We start from the raw sequence: 12,976 nt of genomic DNA on the forward strand, positions 1-12,976 counted from the left end.
ACAGATCACTCAGTTTCTTTCAAACACAGAGAAGTTCAGATACAATTATGTAAAATCGTTGTGTATTAGTGCACTGTAAACAGAGATTCCCATCTCTCTACTGGTGTGTTGCTTCTACCAAAACGTGAACGGTCTTGTTTTGATCAGTAGACTGTCTGGTTCCAGAATATGTCATAATTGTCCATATTTTCTGAGATTTTGTATTCCTACTCAGACCAAGTATCCCCCCACCCCCCCCAAAGCAAATTTTTCACATCATTAGAAAGCTGAGGGTCTCAGATTTCATGGGATACCAAACACTTGGCAAACAACACAACAGTGAAGAGTGCACATGGGATTAAAGCACACGGATTTGGTGACTTTTTAAGGGACCAGAGGGGTTTGTCAATTTAAGGGGTTACATTTTGTTAAACAAAACGATTCCATGATTTCTTTTTTATATCCAATTGTTTACTAACTGAGCAGTGGCCGGCTTTAACCTGCGCAGGACAGGGAGACTGGAGAGCTTTTTCCACAGACGCACAAACTAAAGGCTGCAGCGTGGATCTTGCGACTGTGAATTGCTTACTGGTGTCAGTGACAATAACGCCCCCGTAGAGAATCACAATGTCTTCACCCCGCGTGTCTGACGGCCACACGTTTGTGTTTTTGCCGTGTTTTACGGCCTGTCACGGCACACGTGTCTCATCCCTCCAGAGAGCTGGTGTTGTGTAGTGGAGACAGGCCTCGGCCAAGCCTTGCAGTGCAGATCTATTGAAACCGAAATGTTTTCCCATGGGGGGTTGAGCTTGTTTTGCCTTTTGTTCTGCCGTTACTCCTCACTTTCTTGATTTAATGAGTTATTGGCTCAAGTGCCAGCCCTCTCTCTCTGGCACCTGAGAGCTCTTTGGTCGGTTTAATGCGCTATCTGTGTTGTTTTTCTGAGGAAATCTCCCGCACGTGACAAGTCATCTCGGCCACGGTTGTGATTACTATGCGATGGACGTTGCTTTGCGAGGAACAGACGCCGATCTTTATGAACATTGCGGCGCGGTTTCAGAAGTAGGGCGCTGCCAGCTCTCTGGTTCTTGTGTATCGGAGGCGGTGCGCCTGGCTGGCGGGCCGTGATGAGATTGTGCTTTTGTGTTTGGCTGCAGTCCAAGCGTTTAGTCTCATTGCTTATACAAAACACGGCACACGCTGCTTCAATAAAAAAGGATTAAAATCTCCTTTCAGCTGGCGTTTGTATTTTACTTATTAAGAAGCTCAGAAAATGCCCTGTTTTTCTCTCATTCCCACAGCTCTTGTGTGGGAGATTAATTTGTTTTTCCTTTTTTTTTTGGGATACAAAATATTGTTGGATATGGAGTAAACAGAATCCATGGCCCACTTTTGTAACACATAACTAATGACCGAGTTAAATGAAGATACTGGGAGCTGTAGAGTTGATTCTGTGCTGTTGACAGCGATACGTTACGAAGTGTTTCAGATGGTGATCCGTCCCTTTGACAAACATCGGTCCAGGTGGAATTGAAAAACCTAATTAAACGGCACCTCCAGGTCACATTGAATTAGTTGGCGAAACACATTAGAAGCAAATGCATCTCCATGTTATAAACAGAATTAATGTGCCGTGCAGTGATATGCTATCTGATGTGCACACACATGTACTGTATGTCAGGAAATTAACATTATTGTTACTATACCTCAGAAACGTGCAGAGAATGAACGTTTCGGCGCTGGAACAGTTTGTCCAGAAACAGTTTGTGAGTACGACCACACAACACAGCCTTTTGTGTGTCGAATAAATCCTCACCGTTAATTAGGAGTCGTGTTTCATGAGGAAACCCAGAGCCAGCTTCAGACCGGATCCGCGGTGGCTTGGTGATTGCACTGGGATCCCACCTGATTACACCACCTAATACCTCAGATAATACACAGCAGACTACGTTTATTAACTCATAAACAAACACAAACAAAAGCAGTTTCTTATGACAAACCTTTATCCAATCGTGTTTTTTATTTATCAGAAGTAGAAAGTGGTCACTTTCAGGGACACACGCACCCGGGGACACAAATGGAAATTGGGCTTCAAGGCATTCAAGACAGAAAACAGGAGACACTTCTTCACACAGAGAGGCGTCACAATCTGAACAAACTCCCCAGCGATGTGGCTGAAGAGACAATTTGGGAACATTCAAAAACAGACTGGATAGGATCCTTGATCACTTAGTTATTAATGGACACCAAACGAGCAGGATGGGGTGAATGGCCTCCTCGACTGTAAACTTAGGTAAACTTAAGTAGGTTTACATCAGTCTGGTTTGATGAAGACCCTGCATTTGACTCATTATGCCTTTTGAAGGCTATTCATTTGAACCACTGAACGAGTCTGGAGGCTATTTCGCCAGGCTTAACATCAGCTGTTTTTGAAAAATAAACCTGTTGCATTAGCCTCTCTGTCGGAAGACTGCACTTTGAGTAAACTGTTGGCTTGTAACAACAAAACAAAAAAAATAGCTCAAGAACAATGAGAAGCGTTGTGTGTCGGCTGTTTTTCGTCACACCTCCTTTGTTTTCTCTCTCTAGGATCGTGGAGAAGGGATATTACAGCGAGCGCGATGCTGCAGACGCAGTGAAACAGATCCTGGAAGCGGTGGCAGTAAGTCTTTCTTTCCATGACTTTCTTTGAGAGAAAAAAGCGCACAAACGTGAAAAAGAAAATGTGACAAAAAATAAACACAGGGCCTCTGATCTCGAGCAGAAGGGAATGGGAAACAGAGATGCTGCATATTTACCTCGGTCTAATTTCATAATCTTATTAGCCGTGTCAGAGTGGTTTGTACCCGAGGCGTTTCGTTATACCCTTTGCGGTGCCGTAGCTGCAGAGTGGCATTAGGTTGTGATAATTAATTTTGGCTGTGATGGAGGTTGTTAATTTCACTCTAGAGTTCTTTCACTTTGCTTACAGACTACGGACTCTGCTTCATGCATGTTTAATCGGCAGGCGAAGGACAAGGCGTAAGTGTCGCCTGAGTTTGTTAATTTGAAAAGGGTGAACTTTTCTTTGGTGCATTTTCCATGTTTTTAGTGCCAAAGGCCACGTTGCCAAAACACAGCGGTTGGAATGAAGTCGGCTCCTAAAAAACGACGATTTCAACTCTGTACATCTGTGTTTATTGCGCCTCTCTTTACCTTCATGTCCTGAATTTCTTTGAAAAGCCCTCCTTGTCCTGTGTGACGGTGATCGGGAATCATGGCACTCAGATATCTGAAGGCCTGCGCGTTATTTAATAAACGCAGCCCGGTGACAGTGTTTGATGAGCTACAATAAAGCTACAAACCACGGCCATTTTATATGACAGTAATTACACAGCGCTTGATTCGATCTCCAAGACAGCGAGAGGAAACCTTGTGCAGTTTTAATACTGAACGTGCCTGTGCTTCATAATAGCCTAAACATAACGAGGAGGAATTCCCCAAACAGGATCTCAATCAGTGTGTTATTCCCAGACCGCAGTAAAAACATATTTGGGTTTTGTTTTTGTGAATCATTATATTTTATTCCCCCCGTGCTCCTTTAATATGAGGTATTTCAATGTGTTAATGGACTGATGCATTCATCCGTCAGCAGAGTTGATACAAGAGTCCGGTTCCACCCCAGAACGGTTCTCTGAGCGTTAATGATGCATTAGTGGAGATCAGCATTAGTATTAAAATATTAATTATTGCGCGCTGACATTTCTAAAGAGGATAAAATGCTGAACACAGAAAGCTTAGTCTGATAGGATTTCTGTAGTTGTAGACAAATCGGTGCCAAAACGCATTTTCTCTGGTATCATTAGATATAGCCGAGTTTAAACATAATATCAACATTGCAGCGTCCGTGAATTAACCCACAGCCTGGAGGACGAGAGGACCCTACTGCAGAGACGGTAACCAGGCATGGGTAGCAGGTGCTGCTGGGAGCGCAGGACCGTAATTACCACTGCGGGAGGAAGGAGGTGTCAGGCGGGTCAAAGCCAATATCGTTTTATGGGCGATGCCTACTGTTGCCCTGGACTGATTACCGGTAACCTTGACATTTAACACAGTGAAGACGGGGGCCTGTTTTAAAACAAGGGCAGTGATGTTCAGACTGTACAATGCACTAGTTAGAGCTCATCTGGATCCTATGGACAGTTCTGGGCTCCACACTTCAAGAAAGATATCGCTGCTCTAGAGGCAGTTCAGAGGAGAGCAACCAGACTTATTCCAGGTCTGAAGGGAATGTCCTACTGAGAGACTGAGGACCTGAACCTTTTCACCCTGGAACAGAGGAGACTACGTGGGGACTTGATCCAAGTCTTCAAAATCATGAAAGGCATCGACCACATCAAACCAGAGGAGCTTTTCCAGATCAGCAGGGACACACGCACCCGGGGACACAAATGGAAATTGGGCTTCAAGACATTCAAGACAGAAAACAGGAGACACTTCTTCACACAGAGAGGCGTCACAATCTGAACAAACTCCCCAGCGATGTGGCTGAAGAGACAATTTGGGAACATTCAAAAACAGACTGGATAGGATCCTTGATCACTTAGTTATTAATGGACACCAAACGAGCACGATGGGGCGAATGGGCTCCTCTCGGCGGGAGTTTATCACCTTTCATAAGCCCTCGGATCCGTCACACGGAACGTAATGCACTTAAGCATGACGGGGGGGTCGGAGCGTGGTTCAGGTACGAGCGGCCGACTGTGTAGTGTAGCGATCGTCGTTTAAAAAAGGATATGAACGTTCAAAGAGCTGTAGCTGCCGCAGTGAGTGAACTGGCTGGTGAGGAAGTGCTGTGCACCTGCAGCAGCCCAGATTGTTAGCTTGCCTGCAGCCCACACACACATCAAACCTCAGAGAGAGAGAGAGAAAGTGAGAGAGAGAAAAAGAGAGAGTGAGAGAGAGAAAAAGAAGCGACAGCTGCAATGAAAAAGATTTTGAAGGCTGACAACTGACTCTTAAGATGTACAGTAAAAATAAACTAGGACAACAGAAAACACATTGTTGTTTGGCAGGATCTGACATGATGATAATATGCAGGCGGAAATAACACTTCACCCAGACGTGTTATATATATATATATATATATGAGAGAGAGAGAGAGAGAGAGAGATATAGATGTATGCCATCAGCAGACGCAGACCAGTGTTGTGACCAGCCGCCCCACGGCCGTGACTCATCATCGCAGCCTTGACAACACGGGATCCTCTCGCCCCTCGTATGCGCGCGTTTCTAAGATAAACAGAAGAGAGTGTAATAAATTGGCAGGGAGCTGCAGGTTGGCCACGCTCATCGGAGAGCCTGGTAAAGCCGGACTCCCCTCCTCCGGCAGGGTCTTGGGGGCCGCGGCGGTGGGGCCACGTGCTCGGCCAGCGCTAATGATGACAAATCCCTCCGTCAAGAAAAAGCAGAGTAAACGTGTTCATCGACGCATTAATAATCATTAGGGCCTTGTCACAGCTTCAAGCCAGCCGGGCAGGATGTGTCTGCAAACGTGAAAACAAAACGAATATTCCTCAATCAGAGCTGTTTATAAGATGGGTTTATTCGTACATAATAATAATAAAGATATAAGTGTAATATTAGTAATTATGTAACTACAGACGGCTACCTTATAAACTGTACCTTACTTGGGATGTTACAGGAAAAACAAAAAAGGTTTTCAGCAACTACTTCATTTTCTTTCAGCGTTTGTCTTCTTAAAAAACGTAAGAAGAGACGTTTGAGAAACACATTTCCTGTCACCTTTCCTAAAGTACTCAGAGACGGTAATCCTCTCGTGTGGGTTGTTTTGACGCATGCGGAGATGTGCAAACTACCTCTGAACCAGACGCGTTCCCCACGGAGGCGTCAGGAACATCTGCGGTGTGGGTCTCGCAAATATGGGCGAGATGTGAAAGCTGACCAAATGAGTCGTCCTGGAGAAATGATCCCTTAATAGCCCTAATTCAGATACATTTATTTATCTGCATGATATACTATTTAGTAGTGCTGAGAGCCGGGTAAATCGCTCGTCCTGGTCTCCTGGGCTGTCCGAATCTGACAGTAATGGTGCACACAAGGGAGCGAGACTACAGTACGAGTCGACACTTTTCTCTCCGTGTGACTCCAGGGTAGTTAGGTAGTTTGACAGGGTTGCACCAGCTTAGAGTACCGAAGTCAAACAGATGCACTTTAAAGATAGATTAACTTCTGCTTTGCAACCACGCATCAAATTCATGCTGCCTCCATCTGACTCAGCGTCTCACTGTGGTTATGACCGCGCTTTTTATTATACCTGCTGACACGCCTTGGTTAAATTCCCATCCGCACATGTTTTTCCACTATGTCTTAAAGTACTGTCCATCGAAAAGTCACCAGGATAACCTCAGACACCTATGTGGGTTTGGAGCCTCTCTCTGCTGTTGTGTTGTCATAAACGGACAATGATGTATTGTCCATTATCCGGGTGACAACAGAGACTCAAAAGGCCAGACCAGATCAAAACCCACCCACAAACCACAGATTTCCAAGTTGCATAAATGTAAATGTAAAATGGAATTAGAGTAAAATGGCTTCTAATGATAAATGACAGGGTACAGATTTGTACTAATTCTTGTGGGTAGGTCAACAATTAGATTTGTTTCAGCCCTAAGTTGTAGACTCTTTGACTTCACATCTTAAGAAAGTGTCCAATCGAGAGGAGCCCATTCGCCCCATCGTGTTTTCTGTCTTGAATGCCTTGAAGCCCAATTTCTATTTGTGTCCCAGTTTGAGTGTCTTTGGATTGACTTGTTTGCATTCCAAGTGTTATCTGTAAATCCTGCCTGTGACCTTTTCCTCCAGGTACTCTTTTTCAAGCTAGTTTACTTTCTAATTATTCATATCTTCCCTTGTGCCTGCATACATGTATCGCTTCTTTATTTAGCCGGTTGTCTGGCACCTTTTTCACCACATCGCTCGCATCCACAGCTGGTGTGTGTTCACTTCAGCTCTCTGCCCCAAATCCAGGCCACGTGACAGTGTGTTCAGAGATGCGTTTGCCCTTCGCAAATACGGGGCGTGATAACAATGTGTGCCAATTAAATAACAATAATTTATTCAGGATATCACATCAGGAATTCTGAAATGAAAACGGACAAAAGAAGGATAAGGTTCTGTTGATAACCACCTGGCCATTGCATTGAAACATGATTTTATTTTATGAGAACTGAACTCTGCCACTGTTTGGTTCCTGTGATTATTCAGAAAGAAGGACGTTTCTTGTCATTTGGTGGTTTCCCCAAGACGGTCGGGCCGGAGCAGTCTGTCTCGGCCCAACACTGCGGTTTCCACCTCTTGCTTTTGTCTTGGCTGTTGTTTTTCCCCCAAGACTTTTGCTGGTATAAAAAGCTTGTCACATTCTTTGTTTCTGTGTGATTTAAAACTGTTCTTAACTCAAAGAAAACCAGCTTGTGCTCATTAATATGGAACAAATCCCTGAGCTTGTGCGTCATCGATGGGCACTGTGGTCTTCATACTGCAGTCACACAGACTCGCAAAACATCTGCTGCATCTATTTATTTACTTCTTCCTGCAAATATCTGTTTTTTAAATGGCATTCAACCTGTGTCTTTAGCCTCCTGTGGATGTGGGACATGGCTGTGTGTTTATAATGTTTATAGTGTATAAACTAGATTGTAGAGTCTACGTGCTGGTCTGGTACAAATCTCTCTGGTGAAAAGCGCTTGTGCATTTTGTGTTTTACATTTCTGAGATGAGGGAGAATACACAAAGCATGTGCGGTCTGTAGTTCATGAACACACTTGGAGACGCAGGTTCCCCTCAGCGCTCTCTCTGGTGGGCTGCTGCCCGTTGGCTCCCCGGGTAGTGCCACGATCAGGGGTGGCTGATGCTGTGCCTCGCTCTCATTTAGGGTGAATATCAAGTCACTGTCACTCTCGGAATTTAAAAATAAAAATCAACGGCCTGTTGGCTTGAAGATGGGAATCTCCCCACCGCCGAGAACCGAATGAAGCAAGAAAGAAGAGAAAACAAATCCACTGTCCCCAGACAGAGAGAGGGTTTCTGAAACTCCTCAGCCCTCTTCCGGCTACAGGTGGGGAAATTCACATGAGGTCATCGAAGTCGCGATCGCTTTCCTGAAGTGCGTCTTTATCGTTGCACCAGGCTGCCGCTTGCCAATCACCGTGACTGAGGGCCGTGAAACATGTTCCACCCAAAGAAAACAATATCGGAAAATGATTTATTTACCTGTACATGCATTTCTGTTTCTGTTTGTTTGCATGGTTGTTAGCTTTCAGTTGGGTCTGCTAATCCAGTTTCTGTTTGTTTGTTAGACTTTTCTTTTTGAGTGGATTTGCATGTTAGAGAGGTAAAAAAAGATAATTAATTTGTTACGGTATGCAGCATTATGTTAAACAGAGACCCTGTCAATCATGGATGAAGCCGCATCAGCTCAGGGCCTCTGTATGTGAAGCAATCCGCTCAGATTGGGCAGGCTGACATTATTTGTTTTAAATCTATTTCCCGACGTGGCCCAACCACTCGCTCGGTCTTCAGGCCCAGCTCCGCAAAGCCACCTCTAGTCCTATATACTCAGTCCTTCTCCGCACAAGAACCGCCGGTGAAGAGCGATGATGTGATTTGTGTGAAAACAGGGACGTCTGGGAACGAGCCGACGTGCAGGCAGTGTCTAGAGGACCAGCGCCTCTTACACAACTCAGCTCCACTATCACAGTGTTGGAAGCATTGAGCTGCAAATGCTAAAAATACAGCAAGTCCCCCTAAATGATGATGCTCGTAATTCATCGTTAGACCAATTAACCAATCACGGTGTCCACTCTTAAGCACGTGGACTTTATATCTCTTTTTCCTGTTGATTAAGATGATTTGCTGGATTCGTCAGTTTTCTGAACGCCGTGCTCCAGGCGGAGGGTGGCGTGTCTCGAGGCTGAATGCGGCCAACGAGTCGCACTTGCACATGCGGTGCACATTTCAATGTCACTGGGGAGGCCTGGGACGGGACCACTACATCATGTCCTGTCACAGAAATGATACAACAGACACGTTTATCTTCTGAGATAAGCTGTAAGATTATTGGATTCCGAGTTAATTGGAAACGTGTTGTACTATTGGCTGTGTGGTCGAGACTTTCCCCAGTATAGGAAGTTAATGCCATGTTAGCTAATGCTGTTTGAATTGTATCTCATATAATAAATACACCCAGACACACACACTCAAACACACAAACACACACACACAGACACAGACAGACAGATACGCACACACACACGTATATCAGCACACTGTTAAACTCTCTGCATTTTTACCAGGAGCATCACCAAGCAAATGTTAAAAATATGATTTTAAAAAACTCCACCTCATTAGCTGCATTGCCATCTGTTTCTCTGCACTAACTGTAATGAAATTAGGTCTCTCTGGCTCTTGATACTCCCAGACTCAGGAGCCTGGTCTAATTTTAAAACCCTCCATGCGCGAGATACCGAGGTACAGTGACTAAAAATAAAGCCACCGATGGAGTATTGTTTTGATGTGCCGACTTCAAACACACTCTTTATTTGAAATGAATCCCTGATTGGAGCCTGAGATGTACCGGTACCTTTTCACGGAGATAAATGCAGCCAAAAGACGTCCCTGAGTGGGGCCTCGGTGGGCCTCGGTGGACAGATCGTGTGTGTTCGCTGCCATATTGTGTCCTCCCTCGGCACAGATGCCTTACTCTGTCGACAATCCTCCACAGAGTCCCTGGGGCCACACGTCCTTCTGCACAAACTGCGGACGGCCGTTTGGGTTATATAGCACGGACTATTTCCAGAGCTTGTGCCGAGACCTTTACAGCAGAGCCATGGCACTGATTATTATTCATAACAATATTAATAGCAGTAAAAGATCACACCGAGTTGCTCTTCTTGTTGCGGGGAGGAAATCGAGGCTGAGAGACGTTTATCCTCATGAACGCATGCCGAGAGATGGGAAGACATGGGAGATGGGCCGGAGCGGAGCCACTGGGCCCGCTGTGCTGATGGAGGGGCTCAATTACGGGTAATGGGGTAATGACAGTTTACCAGAGATCTGATGAAGCGGACTAAGCGGGCTGTGAATATAACCTGCTTTAATTTTAGTAATCAATCCCTTTACCATTCTTGCACTCCTTGCTCCGCTCGTTTTATTGATTTTTAAGTCAAATTTCAAACAGAATATTTTGCATTTGCTGGGTAATTTCAGTTTGATTGCAATATTAAAATAATGAAGTGCAGCTCACTCAGCGTTTCAGAAAAACGAATGGATCCAGTTTAGTGATTTTAAATCCATTGATTCTCTTAAGCGCTCTTATGTGGGTGGCAGAGCTTACGGTTCAAATTCAGGATGTTTTAAATCCCAAAAAAACAAAAGGGATAAAAGTGTAACTTGTTTAAAATGGTCACACATTTCTACAAGATTTATGAATGGATAGAAACAATTTCAGATAATTACACACACATATCTCATCATCATCACCATCAGTCAATATTGATGTGAATGAAGGCCTCCTCAAGATGTTTCTACAGCTTCTCTTTTCCACATCACGCCTGCAAGTTTATTTCACCTTTCAATCTTCAATAGCATCCATTTATTAGTTTCCGTTGTCCGTGCTTGATCTATATTTGTTTAATTGCTGTACGACTCCTAACGGAGCTCAGTCTGTTCTGGTCCGATTGAAAGTGGTTAGTGGGAGGCACTGCTATGACCCGTGGGGTGGCTGATGTTTTCAGTTTGTTCACACGTTTGTCTTGCCCCACGGGGGGCGTTGAGCCGACCGCCTGTCTTACCACCTTTCTCTGAACCCCTAAAACACGAGGCTTCAGATTTCACCTGGTTTTCTACAGTCATTCCTTAAATGTCATCATTTGTATTCCTCAGTGTAATCTGCAAGTTCATTTTAGCCTGAAAGATGTCTTCTAAATTACGAAATAATAACATCCTCGTCTCTCCCCCACCTCTCTCCTGTCTCTCCACAGTACCTGCATGAAAACGGGGTAGTTCACCGTGACCTCAAGCCCGAAAACCTCCTGTACGCGACTTCGGCCCCCGACGCCCCTCTCAAGATAGGTAAGACCCCGATAAACCCCCCTGACACGACTCTGGACAGACTCGGTCCTATATCTCCCGCACCCCAAACCACACCGGGTGCAGTTGAGATGGTGGTGGGCATGAAGGTCTCCATGTTCTGTGGACCTGCTCCTCAGCGGTGCAGATGTGTGAGTCTAAAGCCCTGTCCAGGCTTGCAAAGGGTACGAGGGGATGTGTTTGTCTCATTCGTGTGTCTTTGGTTTTGGTCGTTGATCTTGTTTCATGCGGTGGCTTTCAATCATAGTTTAGTTGTTCTCTGCCTGTCATATCATTGTGTCTAACCGGGTTGGTGTAAAGTGAAGAAAACACACAGTGAGAGTGAGGACTGGTGAAGTCTAAAACTCGTGAATATAATTACATGACCAGCGTTCCCGAGTCCTAACAGACTTGTTCTTGTTCTCCCAGCGGACTTCGGGCTGTCCAAAATCGTGGACGATCAAGTCACCATGAAGACGGTGTGTGGAACCCCGGGCTACTGCGGTGAGTTTCTCTTTCTCAACATCTCCTTTTGTCTGCGAACACATTATGAGAAACAGACCGAAAAAAGCATAGAAAGTCATTCCAGAATCATTGAGAGCAGAGGTTTCGAGAGGTGGGGGGGGGGTTATTAGTCAATTTGTGCCTAATTTGCACCTGTAGCAATAATGATCATAACGATCTCTTCCTTTAAGACATGCCAGGGCTTGTGAAACGCAGATCACACTTCTCTGTAGCTGAGAGCCATCGAGACCGCAGCTCCTGTCATTACCCGTCCTGCTGATGTCTGATGTGCTTTTCCACCACAGCGGCTCGAGAACATTGATATTTCACCTCCTGCCTCTCGACTCCTCGTCCTCGCCGCCTTCGAACAGTCCTCCCTTCCGCCGCCCGTGTCAGATCGCCCGCGCTCCAGACCTCGACCACACGCCAGCTTTCGGCGCGAGATGGTACTTCCTGTCGTTCGAAAGACCTTGAGGTTGAATCCTACATCCTCGAGGCTGCTCGGTAATCAAAAAATGTCACGTCAACCTGAAGAGAATAATACAGAGAAGACCAAGAAGAAGAAAGAGGAGGTGCCTGGGCAGATCAGAGAGACGGCACAATGAGTGGGACATCGCGGGAAATGCGATTCTGTTGCTCTGAGTTGTGAAATTCAGTCCTGGTGATGTTGGCACTCTGGGAACGATTGCTGCTTGTTCCTGAACCCTAAGGATCGAACAAGTCACAACACACACGCCGCTGAATTCACAATTGGGGATAAAAATATTCTTTTACCTGCAGTGTGAGGCTTCTTATTGCCAGATCTTCTGATGGATTTGTGTCTTGAGAGGATTGGGGATTGACTGGTTCTATGCCTTTGGTTAATCCTGGGCAGCTATTCTGGGGAAACCGCGGTTAATTCAAGGGTGATGCGCCGACGCGAGTCTGGGATAAAGAAAGTGGTGCCTGATTATATCGGGGAGATAAGAAGCTGTCGCACGATTTGAGGAGGAATCTGAAGATAGGGACGCCAAATGATGCGCTGTGCAGTAAGTGTTTGTAAATTGAGAGGCCTTTTGTCACTCTGGAGACGGGGAGCACACAAGGTGGTGTAACAGAGCGGCAGATTGTCAACACAGGCCTCATGTTCTGCTCAGGATGAAGTTCAGTATAAAACTGAGACCCAGGTGGCGCTTGTCCCTGAACATTGAGACGAGTGTGAGGAACAGGGGAAGAGTCCCCCCCTGAGTACTGATATGGATTTAAGCCCAAACCAGTCTGCTTCTCTGATACGACTGTAGTCCTCACAATGAAACGAGTCTGGCGGAAGAATCATGTTTTGGGCCGAGCCGACCGATCACAGGGCGGGGAAGAGGAGCGCGTTGTC

General features: G+C 45.5%; 1 protein-coding gene across 1 annotated transcript in view; it reads left to right on the top strand.

The window, feature by feature from the left end:
- Positions 1-12,976, top strand: part of camk4 (calcium/calmodulin-dependent protein kinase IV) — a 56,589-nt gene that overhangs the window by 36,286 nt on the left and 7,327 nt on the right. Inside the window, exons 5-7 of the mRNA XM_066711592.1 lie at positions 2,569-2,641; positions 11,019-11,109; positions 11,536-11,610. Coding sequence (XP_066567689.1) covers positions 2,569-2,641; positions 11,019-11,109; positions 11,536-11,610 — 239 coding nt within the window. The remainder of the gene's footprint in view (positions 1-2,568; positions 2,642-11,018; positions 11,110-11,535; positions 11,611-12,976) is intronic.

This window comes from Amia ocellicauda, chromosome 8 (assembly GCF_036373705.1).
Source record: "Amia ocellicauda isolate fAmiCal2 chromosome 8, fAmiCal2.hap1, whole genome shotgun sequence".
Lineage (NCBI taxonomy): Eukaryota > Metazoa > Chordata > Actinopteri > Amiiformes > Amiidae > Amia > Amia ocellicauda.